The 19,168-nt window shown below is 37.8% G+C and overlaps 1 protein-coding gene across 5 annotated transcripts in view; it reads right to left on the reverse strand.

Annotated features, from left to right (window-relative positions):
• Nucleotides 1-251: 251 nt before the first annotated feature.
• The window catches only part of fam49al (family with sequence similarity 49 member A, like), a 102,614-nt gene continuing 83,697 nt past the window's right edge, over nt 252-19,168 (reverse strand). For 4 of the 5 annotated variants that reach the window (XM_039739682.1, XM_039739684.1, XM_039739683.1 and 1 more), the window contains 3 exons: nt 13,803-13,929; nt 13,410-13,480; nt 252-1,824 (listed from right to left, as the gene is read on the reverse strand). In XM_039739682.1, the coding sequence (XP_039595616.1) occupies nt 1,761-1,824; nt 13,410-13,480; nt 13,803-13,929 (262 nt within the window). In that variant the 3' untranslated portion in view covers nt 252-1,760. Of the gene's footprint in view, nt 1,825-13,405; nt 13,481-13,802; nt 13,930-19,168 lie in introns of those variants that run through there. The other variant, XM_039739687.1, reaches the window with a different exon arrangement.

A 19,168-nucleotide genomic window follows, 5' to 3' on the forward strand; every position in this document is an offset into this window, starting at 1 on the left:
GAGCCGAAACCAGCAAAGAAATGCAGCTGGACAACCACAGCACTGTAAAAGCACACTTGCAAAATGGCAATGAAGGGAGGAAAAGAATGACATGAAATGGTAAATGGGGAGCCGTCAATCCCGTTGTACTTGTTATCAGTTTTATCAGGCACAGATGCTCAGGACTCGTGCAACCTAAAGAAGCTAGAAATCCTTGGCAAGGTTTAAATCAGACAATAAAAGAGAAGCATAATACTGAAATACAAAACCACTGCTTTAAATGACAAGTTTATTTTTGCACAAAATGTACAAAATAACAAGCAAATGGACATATTTTATTTTTCTTCTGCTCTTTTCATATGAAGTTAAAAATTTAAATCCTAAAACTAGACCATCTTTGAGGGTCCAAGGCAATGCATGAATTAGAAAGACAACACATCTTCAATCCAGAATTACTGAACAACAGAAATGAATAAAAACACATTATTTACAGCTCTGTCATGGACAAGACTTCTACAGTGTGCTATATATATATATATATATATATATATATATATATATATATATATAAATACAGTATATGCATAGGCACATATACGTATATAAAACAGATGATACGGTCAAGTTGATTTAATTGCCCAGGGCTATGAACTTCGTAAGTACAGTATTGCATTATTTCCTTAATGTCCCATTTTGGCTAGTGTCCTAGTTCCTGCTCTTTTTGTGCACTAGGAGAAGCAGAAGCCAGTGACCCCATTCCCCCAATAAACTGTTTGTAGCTGCAGTGCCTTCAGCACTTTGCCTGTACAACTGCCCAGAATCCGGAAAAGCTTATGAAAAACTGTGCAAAGACAAATGCAATTCCAGTAACTGCAAATCACCATTCCATCTGGGCAGCAGGGGGCACTGCAGGTGGCACACAGCAGTACAGAAGTAGTTTAACTGCACAATGAACTGTTGTCTATCTGCGCTTCAAGGCCAGCATGATGCTCAGGACCAGGACCAAACACCGGTTGAATTTTGCCTTCCAAGAATCTTGTTTTTTCAATTTTCTGTTGTTATATTTTTTAACAAGAGTCACCATTTCATAGCCTGTGGAAGGAAGCTGGAAACAACCTTGTAAAGCACTTTATACTACTACGTATGGCCTCTCTCTCTGCTTTGCACAGGATTATGTCTGATCTTGTATTGCCACGTAAAACAGGAAATAAAAAAGCCATCCTAATGGACAAAGCCCAGTGAGCCTGAGTTAAATGAAAATGACAGCGTGGTCTCCTGGTCTACGCTGAGATTACTGTTCTACAGTACAGCCCCATTCTACCTTTCACAGCCTTATCACAGTGGCTCTGTGAACTACACATGATGGCTTCAAATATCTGGGATCAGTTGCACGTTAATTACATATATACTGTACATTTAATCTAACTTTTTTATTGTGGGTGCAAAAAATACTCTTCAATAATACAATAAACTGATGCTAAACCAAATATATGGACTTTTAAAAAGTTTAATCTTTTATATATTTCCTTTAATTTCTTGTTTCTTCTTACTCTCTTATGTTTGCATTTCCTTTGTTTACAAAATGAGAGACATGGAGACGATCAATTAACAATACAGTATTTGTCGTTTCTGCATGTTATTAACATTACAATTATTTTGCATTAAGTTATGTAAACATACACGTCTCTGAGGTTTCTTTGCAGAGATCACGCTGCTGTGCTGTGCCGTGTTGCTTTGCTCTACTCCTTCCCCTTTTGCCTTTTCAGCTTGGCCTCTCTGTCTTACTGCAGCATGGCCCTGATCTGCTTGGAAGTGCTGTCATCATTCAGGTGTCTTGTGGTGTACCTGCATTTGAAGCACAGGTAAGAAGCACAGTGTTACCACTTTAGTTGATAGAGAGACACAGTTAGCCCATGAAATTGCCTTCACACCACAATTTCTAGCAATAGATCAGGTTCTGGTAAAAGTGGATGAAACAACCGGATGAATATTTAGGCTTTTCTTTTTTTTTGAGTGCCATGAAAAAGTAATTTCCCTCTTCCTTATATCCTCTGTTTTTGCATATTGTACACATTGAGTGACTTCAAACCTTTAGAAAAAATGCAATATTAGAAAAAGGGAAACTGAGTGAACACAAAATACAGTTTTTAAACAACTCATTTTTTATTCAATGAAAAAAGTGACAAACACCATCTCTATCACCTAGTGAAAAAACAATTTCTCCCATAGATTCAATATTTGGTTGCAGCACCTTTAACAGCAATACTCACAACTAAAACACTATTTATAATTTGATATCAGCTCTGATATCACTGTTGCAGAGTTTTATCCTACTCTTTTTAATAGAACTGTGTCAATTTAAACAAACTGGTACCTCTGATAGTGTGTACTGTTTGCTTTAGGTCTTGCCACAGCATTTCTATCGGAGTTATGTTGGGATTTTGACTAGGCCACTGCAAAACTTTTTTATTTTTTGTTTCTTCCAAGCTATTAAGCTGTAAGTTTGCTAGAACATTAGAACATTAGAACTCTCTAGACGAGAACAGGCCATTCAGCCCAACAAAGCTCGCCAGTCCTATCCACTTATTTCTTCCAAAAAAACATCGAGTCGAGTTTTGAAAGTCCCTAACGTCTTACTGTCTACAACACTACTTGGTAGCTTATTCCAAGTGTCTGTGGTTTTTTGTGTAAAGAAAAACTTCTTAATGTTTGTGCGAAATTTACCCTTAACAAGTTTCCAGCTGTGTCCCCGTGTTCTTGATGAACTCATTTTAAAATAACAGTCTCGATCTACTGTACTAATTCCCTTCATAATTTTAAACACTTCAATCATGTCAACTCTTAATCTTCTTTTGCTTAAACTGTAAAGGCTCAGCTCTTTTAATCTTTCCTCATAATTCATCCCCTGTAGCCCTGGAATCAGCCTAGTCGCTCTTCTCTGGACCTTTTCTAGTGCTGCTATGTCCTCTTTTGTAGCCTGAAGACCAAAACTGCACACAGTACTCCAGATGCACCAGTGCATTATAAAGGCTGAGCATAACCTCCTTGGACGTACTCCACACATCGTGCAATATAACCTAACATTCTTAGCCTTCTTAATGGCTTCTAAACGCTGTCGGCTAGCTTAGAGTCCACTATGACTCCAAAATCCTTCTCATAAGGTGTACTCTCGATTTTCTGATCGCCCATTGTGTATTCAAAACTAACATTTTTACTTCCTATGTGTAATACTTTACATTTACTGGTAGTAAATTTCATCTGCCACAAATCTGCCCAAGCCTGTATGCTATCCAAGTCCTTCTGTAATGATATAACGGATTCCAAATTAACTGCTAATCCACCTATCTTGGTATCATCTGCAAATTTCATCAGCTTGTTACTTATATTCCTATCTAAATCATTTATATATATCAAAAATAGCAGCGGACCTAGCACTGACCCCTGTGGAACACCACTCTTAACATCAGCCAGTTCTGAACTTAAACATACAGTGCATCTGGAAAGTATTCACAGCGCATCACTTTTTCCACATTTTGTTATGTTACAGCCTTATTCCAAAATGGATTAAATTCATTTTTTCCTCAGAATTCTACACCCCATAATGACATGAAAAAAGTTTACTTGAGGTTTTTGCAAATTTATTAAAAATAAAAAAACTGAGAAATCACATGTACATATGTATACACAGCCTTTGTTCTATACTTTGTCGATGCACCTTTGGCAGCAATTACAGCCTCAAGTCTTTTTGAATATGATGCCACAAGCTTGGCACACCTATCCTTGGCCAGTTTCGCCCATTCCTCTTTGCAGCACCTCTCAAGCTCCATCAGGTTGGATGGGAAGCGTCGGTGCACAGCCATTTTAAGATCTCTCCAGAGATGTTCAATCGGATTCAAGTCTGGGCTCTGGCTGGGCCACTCAAGGACATTCACAGAGTTGTCCTGAAGCCACTCCTTTGATATCTTGGCTGTCTCCTTAGGGTCGTTGTCCTGTTGAAAGATGAACCGTCGCCCCAGTCTGAGGTCAAGAGCGCTCTGGAGCAGGTTTTCATCCAAGATGTCTCTGTACATTGCTGCAGTCATCTTTCCCTTTATCTTGACTAGTCTCCCAGGTCCTGTCACTGAAAAACATCCCCACAGCATGATGCTGCCACCACCATGCTTTACTGTAGGGATGGTATTGGCCTGGTGATGAGCGATGCCTGGTTTCCTCCAAACGTGACGCCTGGGATTCACACCAAAGAGTATAGTCTTTGTCTTATCAGACCAGAAAATTTTGTTTCTCATGGTCTGAGAGTCCTTCAGGTGCCTTTGGGCAAACTCCAGGTGGGCTGCCATGTACCTTTTACTAAGGAGTGGCTTCCGTCTGGCCACTCTACCGTACAGGCCTGATTGGTGCTGCAGAGATGGTTGTCATTCTGGAAGGTTCTCCTTTCTCCACAGAGGACCTCTGGGGCTCTGACAGAGTGACCATCGGGTTCTTTGTCACCTCCCTGACTAAGGCCCTTCTCCCCCCGATCGCTCAGTTTAGATGGCCAGCCAGCTCTAGGAAGAGTCCTGATGGTTTCAAATGTCTTCCACTTACGGATGATGGCAGCCACTGTGCTCATTGGGACCTTCAAAGCAGCAGGAATTTTTCTCTAACCTTCCCCAGATTTGTGTCTCCAGACAATCCTGTCTCGGAGGTCTACGGACAATTCCTGTGACTTCATGCTTGGTTTGTGTTTTGACATGAACTGTCAACTGTGGGACCTTATATAGACAGGTGTGTGCCTTTCCAAATCATGTCCAATCAACTGAATTTACCACAGGTGGACTCCAATTAAGCTGCAGAAACATCTCAAGGATGATCAGGGAAAACAGGATGCACCGAGCTCAATTTTGAGCTTCATGGAAAAGGCTGTGAATACTTATGTACATGTGATTTCTCAATTTTTTTTATTTTTAATAAATTTGCAAAACCTCAAGTAAACTTTTTTCATGTTGACATTATGGGGTGTTGTGTATAGAATTCTGATGAAAAAAAATGAATTTAATCCAGGCTGTAACATAACAAAATGTGGAAAAAGTGATGCGCCGTGAATACTTTCTGGATGCACTGTATGTAGACAGACACCGCATTCACTGTGTTGCCTAGTCGACACGATACGTCAGTGCGTTCTCCATATTGCGAGTTGCAAAAGTGCCATTTAAACTAATACAGGTAGACGTGGAAACTGGGTTTTCTGATGAAAAAACAATAACGTTTAAAACAGTATTGTTTACATACAACAGATTTTGCCGAATCGTTTAAATGCAATTATTTATATCCATTTATACACTAATAATGGCAATTATGAAATAATAATAATAATAATAATTATTATTAAATAATTCCTGCCATATAAGTAACATTTCTCGGACTGCCTTCTTCCATCTCTGAAACATTTCTAGACTTCGTCCTGTTCTTACGCAACACAGTACTGAAGTATTGGTTAATGCTCAAGCCACCTCATGTATAGATTATTGTAATGCTATCTGGTATCCCACAAAAACCTATCCATCACTTACAATTTCTTCAACATTTTGCTGCCACAATAATAACCTGTTCTTAATCCAATGAACATATTACACCTATTCTCTCTCAACTTTACTGGCTCCCTGTTAACTACAGAATACAATACAAAATACCGCTCTTAACATTTAAAGTTCTCCACAGACTCACTGATCTCCTACAGACTTGCACTCATCTCACTCACTCAGATCCTCATCTGCAGCTCAACTTTCTGTACCACACGTCAGACTCAGTGCTCTGGGAGCTCGAGCATCTCTCATAGTGCTCCTCAACTCGGGAATTCTCTTCCCTCTCACATACGTCAGCTCGATTCAATAGCACATTTTAAAACTGCCCTGAAAACGTATCTTTTCAAACTGGCATACCAATTGTGAATTTGGCACTGCTACTCCCAGTTATCTTTGTTTGTTTGCTAATTATTGCTTTTTGATTTATCATTCTCTTGTTTTAATTTTACTAATATTGTTTAATTTTATTGTAAGGTGACCTTGAGTGCTAAGAAAGGCACCTATTAAATAAAATGTATTATTATTATTATTAATTATTGAGACAAAAACTTGACCAATGTCTGAAAGTCAAAATAGTAAGAGTGCAACTGGCAGTCTGGTTTTTTTTTAACAGTGAAATGATACACTCAATGACAAAAATAAACAATTTTATTGTATACAAATTGGCTTAATAATTTCTGAAAACATTTCACTCATTCCTCTCTCAATCTCTCTTTTTCTCTCTCTCTCACACACACACACAATGTAGTTAATTAAATATATACAGGATAGGATCTAAAATCCTTGAAACAGAACCGTCTTACATAGCTTTTTCCGTGTTTTGCCACTCTGTAATTTGAGAGAGATTCACTTTGGCAGTATGGTGCAGCCTTAGTTTGTGGAAAACAGACACAACTAAAGACATGAGCATAAAATGATGGTTGTCAATTTCAAACTGAGTTTCCTCGATGTGCTCCTTGAGAAAAAACACATCATCTGAACCAATCTCAGCCCGAACAAACTGATTGATCAAAAATACACTGACAGCTTGCCGTAATGTCGACTGTCGGATAACACGCTACTTTGACCACCTTGACTGTACCCTCAGAAGGAATCATCAAACCTCCTTTTGTTTTTTTAATGTGAGCAAGTGGTAGCTTTGATCATATGATGCCGGTACAGCACCTGTTACCAAACTAGCAAGGCATACGTCACAGGACAGGTTTCTCAAAATCCCATCTAAGGGCTACCTCCCACTGCTTCCTGAGGTGGATTTCTTTGGGAAACCTTCAGAATTTGAGAAATGTTAGCTAACAACAATCTGCATAGTTAGTGACTAAATACATTTAGCCAAAATGTTGTTTGAAGGCTCACTTGAGCACATAAATGCATACCTTTGCTAGCTTAGCCTGGCGTAGCTAAAGTTAAGATTTTCTAATGGCCAAATATAACCAAAACAATTGTTCAGCTTTACCTATGAAATGTAATCCCCCAGGATCTGGTTTGGAGAGTACAGTGGTTTGTACAATCCCAAGCAGCACATGCGGGAGGCATCTTTATCTATTGGTTCACTCCACAGCAGTGCCACTCGCAATATGGCGGCGACGCTAATGTATGATGCTGCTGGTCATGCGGCGTTTAGTAATTCTATGTTTATGGTTCTGATGAGGTTCCTCGCATCATCACCCTCTGCTTCCTGTGTCTGAGCCAATTCTGCACCCATCTAAAAAATCATCCTGAACTCCCACTTATTTTAATTTGATGCCCAACCTCTAATGTGGCACCTTATCAAATGCTTTCTGAAAGTCCAGATAAATAATATCATATGGTCCACTTTGATCGTATCCTTGTGTTGCCTCCTCATAGAATTCCAGCATGTTAGTAAAACACGACCTCCCTCTTCGGAACCCATGCTGACAGTTCAGAATAACTTCTGTCCTTGCCATGTGTTGCTCAATCTTATCCTTAATAATTCCTTCCATTAACTTTGTGTTTTGGGTCATTCTCCTAGTGCCTAACTCAATTACATGTCAGATTCACATCACAGGTAGATGATGGGACTTTCTCCTAAAGAATATTCTAGTAAAGTGCAGAATTTGTGGTTTCTTAAACAATGATGAGTCTTTCAGTTTCTGAAGTAGTGAAGCATCCCCAACCATTACATTACCACCCTCATGTTTTACTGTAGATATGCTGTACTGTGGTGACCTCTGACATCCAAAGAATTCTACTTTTCACCAGTCTGTTCATGTAACATTATTCCAAAAGATTTTGAAATTGAGATTTGAGCTGTCCTTCTTCACAAGTGCATGACCCTGCACTGATATTACTCTTGGACAGCAGAGGTTTCCTCCTTGATACTTTCCTAAGAACGCCATTTTTACTCAGTCTCTTTCCTATCATGAAGTCATGAATCCAGACCCAATCTGATGAATGTTCTCCTAGGATCCTCTTTGACTTTCTGAATGGATCATCAGTAGGGATGAATGGAATGAATCATGCAAAACTGAATTCACGGCCAAACTCCATATTTTTGTTTTGGAAAAATATTTATGAAAGAAATTGTGTTTTGCTTCCAGGCATGTAGTTTCTGTTTGCAAATGTTCACATGATTCAATTCAGCCTGTGTCTGCCTGTCATTTAACATTTGAAAACAATTTTTAAAAATTTACATCAAATGACTCATTTTCTGTCATTAGAGGACATTTTGTTGTATTCTACTAGTACATTCTTGGCAATTACAATCCATAAGATGTATCAGAGACAGCAAAGAAACCTAAAGCTCCACTGCATGTAGAATGTGCATACCATCAAGCTCATCTGCAGGAATGACGAAACCAGGAAGGGTATTTACAAGATAATGGCTTTTACTGTGTTGTTGTGGAGTCACAGAACCTCAAAAATAGCATTGTAATACTTTTCTGATTTGTAAATGTCAACAACTTTTTGACTAATCTCCTCTATAATTTCCTTTAATTAAGGCACAATGTTCTTCTAGAAACCTTGTGGTAACTACTTCACTGTCATGGTAAGGGTCAATATATGGCCAGGTTTAGATTCAATAAGGCTGAATGCAATGAGGTCAGGCTGTATTCATTCAGTCTAATTACCAATTAACTTTGCTGAACTTACGATGATGAGTAAGTAACTAAGTGGGTAATCACCATTTAACACAAGCAATGCTGGTATTGTGTAACTATTACTTAAATATGTTAAGTAGCAAGTTCAAAATGGTGTTATGTATAATATGTTTACTCTGATTCCCTTTATCTAATATTACATCTTCTCTGAAGATCTGAAGCCATTCATTGTGAGAAATACACAAAAATATTTGTCACATTCCTGATATCCACTATTATTGCACACATTTTTACACAGAATATTTTCATGTCCACAGACAAAATCTAGTACTAGATAAAGGACATCTGTGTGAATAATGTGTCCATCACTTTTAGCGCTGGGTGAAAAAGTAATTGCCTCCTAGTTAATTTAACCCAACTAAAGGGAAAATGAGAGTCAGCTGACTAAACACTGCATGCTTAATTATAGCCAGCCCTGTTTAACGTAATGCCACTTAGTGATGGGCAGATGAAGCCCCCTGAACTTATTGAAGACTCTACTGGATTGTGCCAGGAAAAGATCAGAAGCTTTGAAGATGGTGACACCTGGTGGGTTACAAAAATCATAGCAGCCATGAGCTCAAAACAATCTAAGTCAGGGGTCCTCAATCACAGTCCTGGAGGGCTGCAGTGGCTGCCAGTTTCTGCTCCAACCCAACTGCTAAATAAGAAGCCCTTATTGCTCAAGTAACACTTCATTTTAGTTGTCGTTAAGATTTTGATCCCTTAGTGCTTATTTTAGTCTTAAACAGCTATATTCTTGGTTTTTAATTGCTCCTAGTTAGCAAGTTCAAGTTTATTGTCGTGTGCACAGTAAGGAAACCCGTTTCCCTGTACAATGAAATTCTTTGCTGTCCACAACAAATGACATAACATGCAAATGACAAAAGAGGCCAGCATTTCTCCATTTAGCTTGTTACCATTTACACCTGTGTGTACTTACCATGCACTACTAGGTTTAATTTTAACACGTGGAAGGAAAGTGAAGAGAAAATGTGAAGGACTGAGAATTACTCATCTGTTTTAGTCTTCAAATCATTTGGATGATATCCTTAGAAAGGAGAAGAAAATCAAGGATATGAGAATTACCTGACATAGCAGAGTTAAAGCAATAACAAGCCAAGAAATTAAATTATTGGCAAGAATTGCTTTCCAATTACCGGGTTAGAACAAAAACCTTCAGCCACTGCAGCCCTCCAGGACTGTGATTGAGGACCCCTGATTGGCCTTGTTGATTGCTTAATTAGTATCAGACAAGTGAACTAAAACACTAAAAGCTCAAGAACACTCTGTGTGTACAATTTGATAATCATGTCATTTGTCCTAAATATGTAATTTGCTGCCACTATGAGCAATGTACTTGTAGCACCACAGCAGTGGTCACCTGAGCCAAGTGGCAATAACTTCTCGCTTTTCACGTGGCTCACTATCCTTAGAAGGACTGTTTGATGCTGCTGCCCTAGCTGAAATTATTTGGAGACTTTGGTAAGCTTGCTGTTTTTATCAGCTCTCCTGCAGCTGGCACTAAACTGCTTATTTGTATGACTGAACGCTAACTAATACTGCTGGTGACTCACGCCCAGGCTGATGCAGCCTGGCAGCGCTATTACGATAGTGATATAAACAACAAAACTGCATTGGTGCTCAGAGCCGAGAATGCTTGTGAGACACTACCATACATTAAGCCAACACTGATTCATAATTATGTAACAGCTGTAGCACGTCAGGGTGGTTTCTGCTATGAAGCAATGTGAAAGAGTAATATTTTCCATTAGGGGAATGCCCTAAAGGGAAAAGAGAATCATAACCCAGTTTAGGGAATGTGCTTGTGGAGCTGGGTACACATAAAAGAGTTTAGAGAATATACCTCTAGTAGGCTAAAGACATGTATGGTATTTTCTTTATTTTCAATTAATAGGTTCCACACTTCTAGTCTCCAAATCTAATTCAAAATTTTCTGTGTAATAAGATACGAGAGGCAGTTTCACATCCCCTTTCATAACATGTGGAACAGTGCAAAGAAGAGTGCTTCAGTGATGTCATCAGTCACGTGGTTGTAACGCTTTGATGCCAGCTTCAATATGCTGCTTTGAACCAGTGAGCTTCATTAAACTGATACAAGCTTCTGTGTCAAATATCTTATCCCTAATGCCACTTATTTTTGACATTATCATCAGTGTGAAGTTACCAGCACAAACATTTTAGAAGCACCTAATGCCATAATCAAAAGAAAGTCATGATCAAAAAAGAAAAATGACTGCAAAAGGCTCTGGTATGCTACTGATCTCTAGTCAATCTTCACAGGTGTGGCTAGCGTGCCAAAACTACTCCAAGAGTGCACCATCTAGAAAGTCACCAATGATCATAAAAAAACACCCAAAGGACCTTCATTAAGATCAGCTTCCATGATTTTACTATTAGAAAGACACTGGTTTAAAAACTGAAGAGTTGTAAGGTAGATACATCGGCAAGACCCAAAGAAGATAAACGCTAGTTGTGCACTGCAGCAAGATAACAATTCAAAACAGAAAAGCAAGTCCACCTCAGAATGGCTAGCAAGAAGAAACATTTACGTTTGTCAAATTTTAGACCTATTCTCAACAGAGATGCTATGGCAGGATCAGAAAAGAGTAATTCATGCTTGAAAACCTACAAATGCTTCTGAATTAAAGCAGTTCTTCAAAAGAGAGTGAACTAAAACTCTTCTACAGAGTTGGGTAAGACTTAAATATGAATTTTAGGAAATGTTTAATTGACGTCATTGTGGATTAAGGTGGTACAACCAGCTATTAAATGTAAGACTGCAGTTACTTTTTCCAAACAGTCCCAGTAGGTCCAGGGATAACTTTGTTCATTAGATATATATTAAATAAGTTTAATAATATCATACTCATTTAAATGCTCTTTATCTAGTAGTAGATTTTGTTTTATGACCTGAAGATATTCAGTCAAAATATTACACTAATGGAGGAAATCAGGACAGGGGCAGATAAAGCTTTGTGAAAAAGTGTATCCATAAAATCGTAAAATTTTGGAATAAAGCTGGCTTCACTGTATTTTTGGCAGCTACTTCATTTGTAGATGTTCAGTACAATGATGCCATCAGTCAGTCACTTTATAGAGGAGTACTGTTTATTGTGAATAACAGCTGTATGTTACAGATGAAGCAACCACTCAGAAACTGGATGCAGCTTTCTTTAAAATAGAAAATGGAGAATAGTGCAGCAGTAACAGCACAAAAATGCAAATCAAGAGCTGCTGTTTGAGTAGTTTCTACAGGCAGGTGCTTAGAATACAGGCAGTGTACAGCTCCAGATACCCTCCTCTTAGAAGGAGATATGCTTATTTTATCTGTTGAAGCAAAAATGTTCCCCAGTTTATGGGCTAAAAAAACTGAAGTCAGGCAGCATGTGACAAGAACTTCTATTTACCTCTGTAACCTTTGAGCAGCTCTACAAATGAACCTAGCTCATTTTATCTACAGCAATAACATTTTTTGTAAATGAATAAGGATTAGGGTTAGATGGCACTCTTTGAGAACGAAGAATGATCTAATTGACTAAACACAGTAAACTTCAGTTCATTCTGATAAGAAATGCTTGCAGTTCTGTAGTACAGTACAATAAATGGCTGCAAACACAAATGATAAGTTGAAGAAAATGTTTCTCCTATATAATACAGGGCTTCTGGACTGAGTCACAGGTGCACTTCTTGAAAGTGGGTAGAATCATTCGTAAATATATACCCAAAATTCTAAAACGGGCCAACTCTGACACCACCCATGCTACGTATAACTATGCTACTACTACAGTGTTAATCTTCAGCAGTTAAAAAATAACACATCAACCTGAACATGAAAAGTACCAACTTAAACAAATCCACAGAGGTATGCATGAGTGGGCCTGGTGACAGACTAGCACCTTGTTCCAAGTTTTGTTCCTACCTTGCATTCAGTCATGCTGGAATATCATCTGGATTTGTGTGACCTTGCTGGGTTTTTAAATACTCTGTACTAAAAATGATCACAGTAATGGAGAAACTTATAAATCATCAGAAGCAACCCAAGGATGATTTTTCTTATTTTAAAAATGAAGTGTTGATAAAGTGAAGTTTCATGACAGGAAAAGAAAAGGCTAGCCAGCCCGATTTTGATTGGGAATGATAGTTGGTGATTATTGGTCATTTTTCATTTATTCAAGTCAAGAATAATGTGGCACACCTAAAATAAAACTAAGGTTGATGCATCTTATAATGAATCTTTTTAGTCTAATTTTAGGATAACTGGGAGCCATTGCAATTGGAACAAATCAGGAGCCAACTCTGGATGGAGTGCTGACCCATCACATACTTGGACATACCAAGTCAATTTTGAGACATCAGTCGACCTAACGTAGAGATATGGGAAGACAAGAGGCGTACCCACAGCAAGCCCTTGTAGACACACAAATTTGCATGCAGTAAAAGTGACCAGAATGAGACTCAAACTTAGTCTGAAGTTGCAAAGTAGCAATTTCAACCACTGTGCCACCAAATTGCCCATTACTAATTCAGCTCCAGCTTACTTCCAGCATGTCTCTTATATTCTCTGTGGTTCAGGGTAAGCTTTAAAATGAAGTATTAGGAAAAAATCAAAAGTGATGTTTATGTCAGTTCTGCTGAAACTAAGACATACAAGGAAAAATAATTACAAGCAGCTAAATAATTTCTTTGAGCATCACAGAGCAGGGTCATGCTGAGCCCGGTGACATCGTGCCTGCTGCTGTTCACCTACCTCAGAGCATTGAGCAGCCCTTCCACGCTGTTTGAAGGCTGCTCTTTCAAGACTTTGATACAGCCTTTCATCTGCAAAGAACAAAGACTTGGTAAGCACAAAGTAAAGGTCACAGCTACCCGACATTCAAGCAGTGGGATGGAGCCAAACAAATCATCTAGGTATAATTTGTAAAGATCTTGGTATCTTAAAGCAAAAAACAAAATCAGTGCACCTTCACTGCAAGCAGTCATACACTTTTTAAACAAGAGGCATACACAAGCAGAGTGTGCCTACCATGCCGATTTAGAAACACACATGAAGAACTGAAAGTCTTTGAAGGCTAAAGGACAGAGTGAAACATAAGCCAACAATAGTTATCAAGCAGATGGCACATACTGTAGGTCTGCTTACATCAATCTTGGAAGTCTTAGCGAAGGCGCCCACAGGATGGACGTGGTCATACAGGATAATGACTCCCACCATCACTCGCATACAGAACAGCATGGTGTCAGTATTGCTGAAACGACATCTGTACTCTCTAGAAGAAAGTAAAAGTATATATCAATTCCTGCACCTGTAACCTCAACACTTTTATTTAAGCCTTTATTTCCAGAAATAGATCTTACCAGTAGACAAATTGTATCTCACCTTCACTAGCATGTTGAAAAATGAGTAACTTCTTAAATATAAAAATATACTGCTAACATATAATTTGCTTGAAATCATCTAAATTATGCTGTAAGTACATGGTTTTTATTTGAAAATTGTATGCTGGCGCAATCAGTAAAAAAGTACAGCAGAGGTGATTGTGTTTTCTAGGTCCCTTTCACACTGGCACTCCAGCCCCCATATCTCCAGCTTGTACAATAGCAATATGTCAAGTTGGTAGGCGGTCAACTAGGATTAGTGACAACTCATACTTTGATCACACTTCAGCACAGGAGGTGAGGCAAAGAACATTTTGTTCACATATCATTGTCTCTTTTTCACAGTGCAATACATGTTATTGTGCACTTAAATTAAGCTCTGAAAACAAACCTCAGAATACATAAAGAACACGTTTGCAATCCAGCACAGGAAAACTCATATGCAGGACTGTTTCTTGTAGTTTGTGGGTGTAGGCCCTCCCTGTAGCCCATATTACTATTACAATGCACTGTAAATCTTTCTAAGAGTACTGTACATTAAGTCAATGGTGCAATCATCTTTTACGTGTTCCTGTGGGCTAGGGAAACGTATGCCAACTATACTGGACTGATTATTGTGGCATGCATCTGTGAAATCAAAAAGAAAGAACACAGTCAGAGATGTACAATCATATATTTTGTCAGAACAAAGCAGAAATGCCGAAAGTGTAGTCAAAAGTCAGAAAAAATATTTACCATATATACTCACGTATAAGTCAGGTCTTGAAACCCAAAAAATCGATCATAAAATCAGACCCTGACTTATACGCCCGTTCAAAAATGCGACACTTCATTTTTTTTTCTTTGATGCGTCAGTTTCTCAAACGCATCAAATTTTGTTGCAGCAGCACAGTTACCAATTTCTTTCGCTACTTCAACGACGTTTAATTTTAAACCAGCATCATATTTTCTTCTGATCGAATACTCCATCGTAGATATGGGATGCTCTTACGATAAAGGTGTATGAGGGTATGAGATACAAAAAACACAAATCAGTGAAAAACATTGATTTGGAATAGTTTGGGTGTTACCGTGTGGTCACGTAGGCACAATAGTGAAAAAGAGACAGAGGTTAGGAGCACGCGCTGATACAGCGCATTTCCACAGCCACATGGAAAAAAAATGCAGTGTGCTCTGTAGTTACTGTCTCAGGTGGGCGTTAGCATCTCATAATCCCTTGTACCAATAACGTGAGTTTTCTGCACTTATAATACGACTGACATTATAAAATACCAGAAATTATACTGTAAAATCAAGTCCCAACTTATCCGTGAGTATATACGGTAGGTCTTTTAAAGGCAGAAAATTGGTCTGTCATGATTGAAGCCGCGCACTGGCTTGTTCTATTTTTTAAAGTTGTGCTGAAGGCTCTCCAAACTGTGCTGAAAGACAGAAATATTTTGTAAATAGTAATAAATCGTGTTGTTATTATTATTATTTCATAGAGTCTCCTGTTTTGGGGGGGCATCATGCTTCCTCAAGGTTTGTTTCTTATCTTTCCATGGCTAATTATGCACGTATAGGGCACAAGCCTCCTTTTCTTACTCTGACGTGGAACTTGAAGACCGACATGCACATTTGGCGAAAAGCAGAGATAACTTATTTATGCTGTATATGTTACATAAAAATAAAATTTTAAGAACCTGCATTATTTACTTATCCGTTCTACCACTAACTAAGTCCCACAGAGTCTGTAATGCAAATGATCAGCATTATGTATCCCATGGTGGTCCTATCTAATGTTGGTTGTTACAGCTCTGTGGGATGTCATGCTGGCCTCACAAAGCATTATGGGGTGCTGGGGAAAAAAGTTCTCCTACACCAGCTGAATTATCAGTAAATAATTTGACGAACAAGGGCGAACGCAGCAAATTTGCTGTGAATAATGCTTTGGTGAAATTTACTGATCAACACTAAATTAATGCTTCTAGAATGTTCTAGAAGTTAGATAATCAGGGTTTATTAAATTAAGTAGTAAATAATTGTTCCCGAAAATCTAAGTAAACTAATAAACAAATATATTGTGTTTTTAAAAGTAAAAACAAAATTGTGCCATAAATTAAGCTCAAAAAGTATGGTTTATATTAAAGCAGTGTCCACTCCCAATGTGCCATCTTTTACGTAACAAGTTATAAACAAAAAGGAACCATTTGCAAAGGAGCTATCTATATAGTATTTGAATCCTCATCTTGTCATGGTAACAGAATGATAAACAGATTCTACAAATAAACCAACAACTTTTAAAATACATTCAGGAGGAGCTTATTATCCAAATAAACATTTTGATCAACAGTTGCTCATCCTTGCAATGCAAGTTTTGATTTTATTGACACTTTGTATTTCCATGAAACATATCAGAAAAAGAGAAGAAGAAAAGAGAAGAAAGCAATAACAATAACAACAAATATGATGTATATTGACAAAGAGAAAAGTGTTTATGTATTTGCTGAAGCCTACACTGTATTTTTAATGCTATGATATTACTGTTAATCCATCTTTTCAAATGAAATTTGGTGCCTGTGGAGAGGGCAATGTCCTAAGTAAGCTTGGTCCCAACACATGTACCTGCTACATTCTAATTTTGGTTTCACCAGCAGCAGGCCAACATATATCTATAGCTTCCTAAATAACTACCCTAAGCCACCTAAAAATTTTCTCCAAACCACTGCAAAAAGGATTGTCTCTGTAAAAAGGAAAAATGACCACACATAATGTCACTGAAAATTCAGAAATCATTTCTATGTTTACATGAAGATGTATGTAAAAATCATTTTGTGGTAATAACAATGCTCAAAAGATTCATTTAAAATCTGATCATACTAAGAAATTAATATGTGGAGACCCGTATTTCTATGGTTTTGAAAAGGAGATATAGGTAGCAATACCATGCTTGAAAGGCAGGGAGCACTACCATCACAGAATTAGGTCTATAAACACCTTGAAACGGGATGAAACCAAATTATGTTATGTGAACTGTTCTGAACTAGAAAGCAGTATGCTTTAGTCTCTAGTCTTTAGTCTGTACAGGTGCTTTCCAGGTGTAAAGGATCACCAGGTAACATTATGAGGAGCTCTACACATTGTAGCCTAGGAATTCAGGATAACTGGATTGTATTCATCAGCTACATTTAGAAAGAGATTTTATTATAAAATCTAAAATAAGGAGGTATTCTCATTTTATGCTGAGAGAAGAACATTCTGAAAAGGTAGAATATGTACTCAACCTAATGTAACAGAATTGGCCATTTTTGTTTTTAAAAATGACATGTCAGTCTAACTTAGGGGGCATTCTGGCAAAGGTTTCATATCATAAACTGGTGCTGATCTGAGCCTGTATTTATCAGCTTCTCAGAATTACTCCTAGGAATTGCGCTAAAAATCAGAACACAATATGGAATTCCCTACCCCAGAGAATGACATGAGAAGCAGTTATGAAGTGTCCTACACCCACTACCAGTGAGGAGTAATAGGTTATGTTTGAGAATGAATGATATCATGATTTTACAGCACCTCAAGTCACAAAATAAAACTCATAATGATGTTTTGTAGTTTTCTGATGGTAAAGCTTTTCCAAAAATAAGTACAATAATACATTAGAAGATGTAATAATAATAAATATTCAAAGTAGTAGTAGGACAAGAAGAAGAAGAAGAAGAAGTAACACATAATAAAGCAGGATATATTATTAAGATGTGTATAATTGTTGCAGCTTTGGAGCAATATCAAGATTAACAACATAATGAGCATGGAGATGGAAAGACTGGGAGCCACACATGAGAGTAAGTCTGATGATAGGCATGTTTGTTTAACAATGAATGATTCACAGTCAACTTCCAGAAGAATCACGCTGTTTCAACCATGGGGAAATGTCTTGTAAAATAACAGTTACTGAACCTGGCCACAACTATTTCTGCAGTTACTGAAGTCACATTCACTCTTCCAGTATTCCCAAACGTCTTTCAGATTTACATAGCATGCCTCTCTTTGTGGTCCCCCCTGGTATTTTGCTAGGCTCTATTTATCCAATGCCAAAACTTCCTGAATTTGTTAAAGTAACACAAATGTTCCAGGGTTTCGAGAAATGCAGAGCTCAGTGTACCTATTTCACTGTCATCTTAATGTGTGTATCAATCACAACAGCAACTCCAGGAAAATCAGGGATTTGTACAAATGAAGCTTGATTTAATATTATGGGAAAATATATAAATCTGTCTATTACCTCAAGCATTGTAAGGGTGTTCAAAGTTTGGAGCATCATTGCTATTGCAAAGCTGCATTTTCTCCAAGGATGAAAAAATTAGAATGTTGCAATCTCTTTCATAGTGGCTGACAGTACATGGCTTCTCTGCGTAGATGAAGAATTCATATAATGTACAAGATTAGTTACAAAAAGTACTTGTTTATGAGTTTTTGTTATTAAGCATTTACAAAAGATTTTGCCTTACCCGGAATGTGCTGCCTAACGCCATCTTCTGGCAGCACCTAGCGAGTCAGGACAGCTCTAGTGAAGTTAGAAGTAGTTTCTTGATTTACAAAAACTGATAAAATACTGCTACTCCTACTGTTAAGAGTAACAGCTAATTTGTGTCACTCTGAGAATTTTTTAAGCCAGTTAGGACTATTTTCCTACTCTGAGACGTTTCATAATACAGGCACTAATTTCTGCTCTTTTATACCATTACAAGTGTTATGTCTTTCTTTTAAAATAGCAAATATGCATACTGCCTGGTCTAGCTGCATAAAGCTGGAGGTCTTTAATTATGCATGCCTTCAATTATACAGTACACCTCTGCATAAGTTATTTCTGGAACACCTACTTTTATTTATATGGAGCTATTGTTTGGGGAGTTTTAACAACAATGTTTTCAAATCACAGCAAAACAATTATGGGAATATTCAATAGGTCTAAATAACCTTTGGGCTCCACATTGGTGTATCCATTAATATTACTGCCTCAAAGTTTGATTTTGCAGCTTGGCAACCGATTGCCCAGAGTATGTATAATTTGTACATATTTTTATGGGTTTTCTTCAGTTAATCCATTTTTTTTCTTTCACCCTAATTCCACATGTAATTCATGACTAAAAGGTG

The sequence above is a fragment of the Polypterus senegalus genome, chromosome 17 (genome assembly GCF_016835505.1).
Source record: "Polypterus senegalus isolate Bchr_013 chromosome 17, ASM1683550v1, whole genome shotgun sequence".
Lineage (NCBI taxonomy): Eukaryota > Metazoa > Chordata > Cladistia > Polypteriformes > Polypteridae > Polypterus > Polypterus senegalus.